The sequence below is a fragment of the Corvus moneduloides genome, chromosome 1 (assembly GCF_009650955.1).
Source record: "Corvus moneduloides isolate bCorMon1 chromosome 1, bCorMon1.pri, whole genome shotgun sequence".
Taxonomy (NCBI): Eukaryota; Metazoa; Chordata; class Aves; order Passeriformes; family Corvidae; genus Corvus; species Corvus moneduloides.
This window is the reverse complement of record NC_045476.1, coordinates 81,116,414-81,123,181: the sequence shown is the minus strand read 5'-3', so window position 1 is coordinate 81,123,181 and position 6,768 is coordinate 81,116,414. Positions and strand designations below refer to the sequence as shown.

The 6,768-nt window shown below is 37.0% G+C and overlaps 1 protein-coding gene across 3 annotated transcripts in view; it reads right to left on the bottom strand.

Moving 5' to 3' along the window:
- Positions 1-642: 642 nt before the first annotated feature.
- The window catches only part of CDH9 (cadherin 9), a 99,324-nt gene continuing 93,198 nt past the window's right edge, over positions 643-6,768 (bottom strand). For all 3 annotated transcript variants that reach the window (XM_032117449.1, XM_032117458.1, XM_032117467.1), the window contains 3 exons: positions 4,479-4,596; positions 4,141-4,392; positions 643-1,446 (listed from right to left, as the gene is read on the bottom strand). In XM_032117449.1, the coding sequence (XP_031973340.1) occupies positions 959-1,446; positions 4,141-4,392; positions 4,479-4,596 (858 nt within the window). In that variant the 3' untranslated portion in view covers positions 643-958. The remainder of the gene's footprint in view (positions 1,447-4,140; positions 4,393-4,478; positions 4,597-6,768) is intronic.

Below are 6,768 nucleotides of genomic sequence, written 5' to 3'. Positions count from 1 at the left end.
AGCCTTCCTTTCATTATTGATGTTAGCTTAATTACTCAATTTCTTTGAAAGCATATTAAAAATTGTTTTCAAATCTACCAGAATAAACTTTAATAGTTCCTTAGATCCTCAGGCATCTATCTGGTAAGTCCTCTCAGTGGTCATCTGTTCGCATAAGAAGATATGTGGGAGCGAGCTTCACCATGAAACTGTATTATTATGTCATATAGCAATACACATTGCAAGTTAGAGTGCATTTATTTATAATCACCTTTTCAAAATAGATTCTCTTTTTTCTACACTGCATTCCCATTACAGAGCACTCTCTCCATATCATTCTTGCACAGTACATTGCAACCACTAATCCAATATAAGAAGATGCATTCAAAAATGAAGTATTGCACAATACGCAGTTTCCTTTGTTCAGAAAGATTGGACAGTTCTTTATGATTAACAAAGTACGTGAGTAAGTGGTGTTTTTATAAATACTAATTTATTTAATAAAAATACAAAAATATAAATATACATATATAAAAATATCAGGATGAATCAACACACAGACATTCTTTAACTCAATAAATATGGCAGTAATATTAATCTTTTTAAAGTATATTTTTGAGATTAAGTTACAATGCAGATGCACACTGTCCAAGATAGTAGGAAAGGTAAAGCAAAGCAATTTAAAAATATGGAGTTTCCATGTCATTATTAAAGGCACAAAAAGCCTTTTATTTTCTTTTCATTCCCTATAAAACCCTTTCATTGGAGGTTTCTAGGCAGACAGGGTGAGTTATAGTTTTTTTTTTAAATCTCAATCGTTCATATTCATTTATGTTGACTTATTGATTAAGCAAACCCTTACTAAGACAACACCTATTTTTTGTAAATTTTTTCTTCCCAAGTGAGAGAGAGTAGGCCACTTTATCTAGGAACATAGACATGAATTCCACTAACACTGACCAGGTCACAGATTACTTTCTCAGTCTCGATCACTGTCCTCTCCACCATACATATCTGCTAATTTTTTAAACCGAGGTCCCCAGTCACTGAGGTAATCATAGTCTTGGTTGCCCTCTGTGGTAAGTGATTCCAGAGAGCTGAGTGAATTTGCTATGGAATCATTTCCTTCATAGGCGTATGTTGCTAGTGAATCATAAGGAGGAGCAGCTGGGTCTAAATCATTTTCCTTTAACCTTCTATGAATAAAATCTTGGACATCAATGTTTTCCCAAAGAGGTGCAGTCCGCCTTATCTGAAATATTGTTTCTGGGATAACATCTCTTCTCATCTTACTTTCCTCCCTTGCTTCTGGATTTCTCAGTGTGCCAATGTCAAAAGCCTGGGTGTCTTCTTCCCCACCTCCTTCATCATTGTAGGTCACAATATTGTCTCGAACATCATCCTTTGAGATGATCAAGGGTTCTTTCTTTCTCTGTCTCTTTAGAGCTGTAAACAAGACAACTAATACTAAAAGGAAACAAAAGATAAATGAAGAAATGGATAGTTAGAAAGGAAACAAATGAACCAAAATTCTACCTCATCTTTTGACCTGGAAAGGTTTTAAGGCTGGAATAGGATTTTTAGTAGGAATATAGTGACAAAATCTATCTCCAAGTTGAACTTAGTAAGGGAAAGTATTAATGATTTTATAGATTTTATTAATGATTCTACTAGTCAAAAACACATGATTTTTTTAATTTTTGGGAGAAATGATCAAAATATTTTTTTATTTTATATAGGTTTACAACTAAGCTGAAGTTGAAAAGTAAACAATACCGTAAAATATTATCCTACCAAGGTTTGAATTTGATTTTAATTTTGTGAAATACCACCTTTCTGGCGGTGGTTAACAGTCCTTTCATCAAATGTAGTTGAATCTCCTTGGCAAAAGTTATTCACACTCTTGAAAGCTAGTGATTTAGGTATTCCCAAGTGTCTAATTCACTTCTGAGTATGGGATCTGCAGGTCCTTCTGAAAATAAGAACCTGAAGACCTTAAGCTATCAATATTATTGACAGAACTACTTTTGCTTCAATGACTGCGAGAATTGAAATCCAGTCTTTGTTACTAAAAGTTTCTTTTGAAAAAACATGATTCCCTTAGTTTATGAAGAGCTAGTTGAATAACTCTTTCTTCTGAAGAGGTAAGGATTGACATAAAAATGGGGCTCTACAACAGGAGATAAAAAAATTAAGTTAGGATTTGTAAATACATTCTGGTGTCTAAATGCTATTGATTTCAGTAGCAATTCAATGCTTAAGTGCATTTAAAAATTTGACTCTCTCTCCAGTAGCTGGAGTAAATGGTAGAGGCCAGAGGGACCATCTGTCAATGAGACATAGCAGTGGTTGCTGAACTGTAAATTACAACAGTGCTGAATGGTTTTGTTGAGTCTTAGGAGCTAAGTTTTTACTCTGAATCACCTGAGTACTGGTGATTGGACATGCTGCAAGTAGGGAGAGGGGAACTGAGATCTTCCGCATGCCATGGTATTATGTTGGGAATACAAAGGGTGTTCCATTCTGTTTTATCTGGATTTTCTTCCTTGTATCTGTAAAGAAGCCCTTCTTTTCAAGTTTTCATAATGCTAGGTGAGTAACTACACACTTTAGTAAGTTTAAGAACTCCATATATGAGAAAAGGGCAGATCACTGAAAGGTTATTTTGAAGAAGTGTCTTTCACAGCCTGGTACTTAATATGTCTCATCTGTGCTGGGAATGTTGACACCAGTCTACTATTATAACACACTACTGCTTGTTGAAAAATTAAATAAGATGCTGGGTATCACACTAGCTGTAGACTAAAAATTCTGTTTAGATGCTCTACAGCCACATTTCTTTGACTTCATGTATGTCTTTAGTGCTAAGTCGAGCAGGGCCTCTAACCATGAGGCTGAGAGACACAAAGTGGTCATACTTGTTCTGCACAACAATGGCCCCTGATCTTCTTCTGAGTCTCATTTGGTAAATTCAAAGATTAGTACAGATTTGTTCAATCTGTATTAAAGCATTGCAGCCAATCAGCAATGTTTGCATTGTGAGCGTGTAAAGGCATGTGTTTCACGCTCCATTTTTTTGTGCTCTGAGTTGGAGCATGAAGAATGGCTTTAAAGATGCAGAGCTTGTTGACATGGTGTTAAGAATTATGCAAGGTGAAGAGCTAGGTCTGACAGAGTTTGAACCATAATTTTCTCCTGAAGGTGGTGCCCTGCAAGTTCTGCCTCTCAGATTATGCCTGGGCAATATCCTGGAGAATCCAAGGGGGCTAATGCTGAAACCAGGCCAGCAGTGATGCCTGAACCTAAGCAGTCAATCAGTTTGTCAGAGCTCAAGTATTCTCTCTTCCTTAAGCCCAGTACAGATATAGTTTCTAGATATTGCCCTTCTTCTAATACCTATAGCAAATATTAAGAGGATTACAGAGCTATCTTGAATCCAGGGTAAAAACTGAAAAAAAAGCGATCCCCTTATAATGACATAAACTGACGCCTGTAGCTTCTCACTGACCCCTCGGCAAGCTGTGTTTGCTAGGGCAGGTGTGAAAGGAAAGAGGCTTTCTGCAGTTTTACTGGAAAGTAAAGGTGATGGCACTTTTCTTGTAAAACATGCAAGTTACAATTTTTTGTTCTTAACACCAGATAATAAGCTAGCATTTATTCTACTTCCTTCATATGTCACCACATCTTTCTAATGTTTCTACCTTCCAAACATTCATTTGACTTTTGTGCTCACACTTACTTAATCAGCTGTTCTCTCTATCACTTGGAAGAAATCGAACATTTCTATACTATGTTTTGAGCTGAGTATTTTCTGAACAGAAAAACCCCAAATCTTTCATCATTAAATAGCTAATATAATTCATAACATTTAATCAGTGCAAAACTTAGCACTAAGATTCAGAAATATTATTTTAAAGTTCTAGATCTAAATGAAGATCTGATTGTGGTATGAACATTACTCAAATGAGCATGGTAACTAAAACTGACCCCATATTTTCAAATTTATTTAATCTAAATAGCACAGTCTCACTCTTTTCACGCAATCTTCTAAAGAATAATGATGATATTTTTCTGCAGGGTCATGTGAATAAGGGTTTTAAGAATATCAGGGCTCTTGAAGTGAGTAGGTCTCAAAGTAAACATCTCATCACAGGTACCTACCTAGCAGGATAATGATGCAGAGGAGAATGGCCACCAGTGCCCCCGTGCTGAGGCCGGCAGGGAGGAGCAAGGCCTCAGCGCTGCAGGACTGCATGTTCCCCCGGCTGTCACAGGCGCACACCCGGATGGTCAGCGTGCCTGTGCTGCTCTGGATCGGGTAGTCATTGTCAAATATTATGATTGGCAGAAGATAGGTACTCGTCTTACTACGGCTGTATCCATTTCTTCTAGTCATAATTCCTGCTGTGTTATCTAGAATGGAAATGCAGAATCAATAAATGTCTCTGAATTAAGTTGTGCGTGATATTGGGGAGAGGGGTGGTAGGGTCAGCAGTTACCTTTGTTGTCTACAACAGAGAAGTTTGGATGAACTGCAAATTCTGGCACCAATTCAAAGAAAAATTTGTGTCCTCGAGGAGGCTGATCTTTGTCAATTGCACTCACAGTCTGTATGAGCTATAAAGAAAAGAGTATTTCATGCTATTTTAGAAACCTTGTGTTTCAATTCTCTGCTTTTCATGTCCAGTAAAAATCCAATGAATCTCTATTTGAAGACAAAAACTGATGTCCTAAGCCAAATATTTCTCACATAAACACAGTAGAGGTTACAGTAAATGAATTGTTTTATTGTTTAAACACATAACAAAGGATGAAAAAGGGTCCAGTCCTCACTGCAAAACAGCCATGTACTTTGATTTGTACTCAGTATCTTGCAGTGATACTGAAACATTTGCCCTTCTGAATAAGCCATAAACCTCCTGTGGCCTCATGAAGCAATGACAGAGAGTGCTGTGTAAACCAGTTGTTAAGTGGGTCTAATTCTCAATCCACCTCATCTGCTCCTGGCGATAAATTGGAGTACTGCACTGGCAGGATGCTCAATTCTCCTGGGGTAATAAAAAGAGAGGCTTTGCTCCCTCCTAAATTGAAACCTCTGGCTGTGGATCTTAATAGCTGCCCTAACAAGGCCACTCAAGCCCAGCTGGAAAGGAGTAATAATAGTGCCAGAATAGGGTCAGAGCAGAGTGGACTGAAAAAAGAGAGACTTTTGATGCTTTCCCGTTGCATCAAAATGTGCAATTGTGTACTCATATTTATGTAGACACACATAAATGCTAACAATTTGACTCTTTTTTTATCTATCTTCTACTGGACTGACAGAGAGAGGCAGAGGGAAACAGCTGCAGAACTGAGGAAGGAAAAGCTACCTGGGAACAGCTGTGGTTTATGAATTGACTCACAACAGTTACAACCCCACATTGTGTGAGTCACAGTTACTCCAGAAAGCTCTGTAAATGGCTGCTCTGTCCTTTGTCCTTCCTGGTGGGTGTCATACTAGAGAGTAACCCATAGCCCAGTTTAGCTTGCAAGGACAGGTTTGCATTCAGTCACAAGATGACAAAAGTTTGTGGCATAAGAACAGGAGTAAGTCTCAACTGAGGATGCTATAATTCAGTGCAGGTGCATTTCTGTGGCACCAAAACTTAAAGGCAGAATGAGTTCACCAGTCAGACATTTTGCTTTCAAAGCCAAGATAGAGCCAATGACTCTTGAGTTTTCAGGTGTTTCCGGTGTTCAGGGTGTCTTGAAATCCCACAGATATCAAAGCCACTTGTTACCAAAGACTTTGTGCCTAGTTTTTCTCTTATTTCCAGAGAAGGTGCAGCTTTACTTCTTTCAGAAATACAGTAATTGACAAGTACACTAATATGATGTGTAAGCTTTACGCCAATCAAATAAAAAATTCCTTTTTTTTATATACTTTCTCTGAACATTGGCTTGAGTGAGACTAAATTGGTTTTTTGCTGTATCACTCAGAAACTTGCTACTGCTAGTGCTGAACTGCACCATGAATATTCGACCCACTTTTTCTAGTTAACTTTGGGATAATTTGACTACAGTTAATAATATTGAATTGTAATTAAACCCCCCCCCCCAAAAAAAAACAACCCCAAAACACAACTTGAAAACAGTTGAGAGGTCTGAGTTTAGCTCATTCACTTTCTAGCAGCTCCTTCTAAAATAAGCACAGAATCTTTTTTTTTATAATTTATTTTTATTTTTGAGGGATATTGAGGAATTTGAAAGGTAAATTGTGAAGATTAGCCTTGCACAAAAGGATATGACTATGCTGAAAGCAGGATTATGCAGTTTTTCTAAGTGTAATTAGAATAATAACTATATATAAAAATCTCTTCACTTTTATGATTTAATGATCATTGCTTTTTTGATTTTTTTTTTTTTAATTTTTAGCTGTTCCACAAGATAAGTCAAATCCTTGTGTGTGGTGTTTAGTGTGTTTCTAAACCTCAGTTTATGTCAACAGCTTTCCAATGTTCAATCGCTTTTGTCTTTCCTGTAATCTACCTCTGAGAGTGTTAGTACAGAAAGCAAGACCAGGATGGGGTTTAATTTTAGTTTCCCACAGTTTAAAAATATTTTCAAAAAATCCCAAAACATTCTCAGGGGACTAAGATACCAAATTTAAATGAGAACATTTTCCTTTCACATTAGCACAAGTTTGAAAAGACAGAAGAAATAGAAAAGTACCAGGGAGAAGAGAGAATCAGAGTAAATGAAAACATTTGTGCAGTTTACAATTACTTGCTGAAAAGCTCAAGGGGAAAA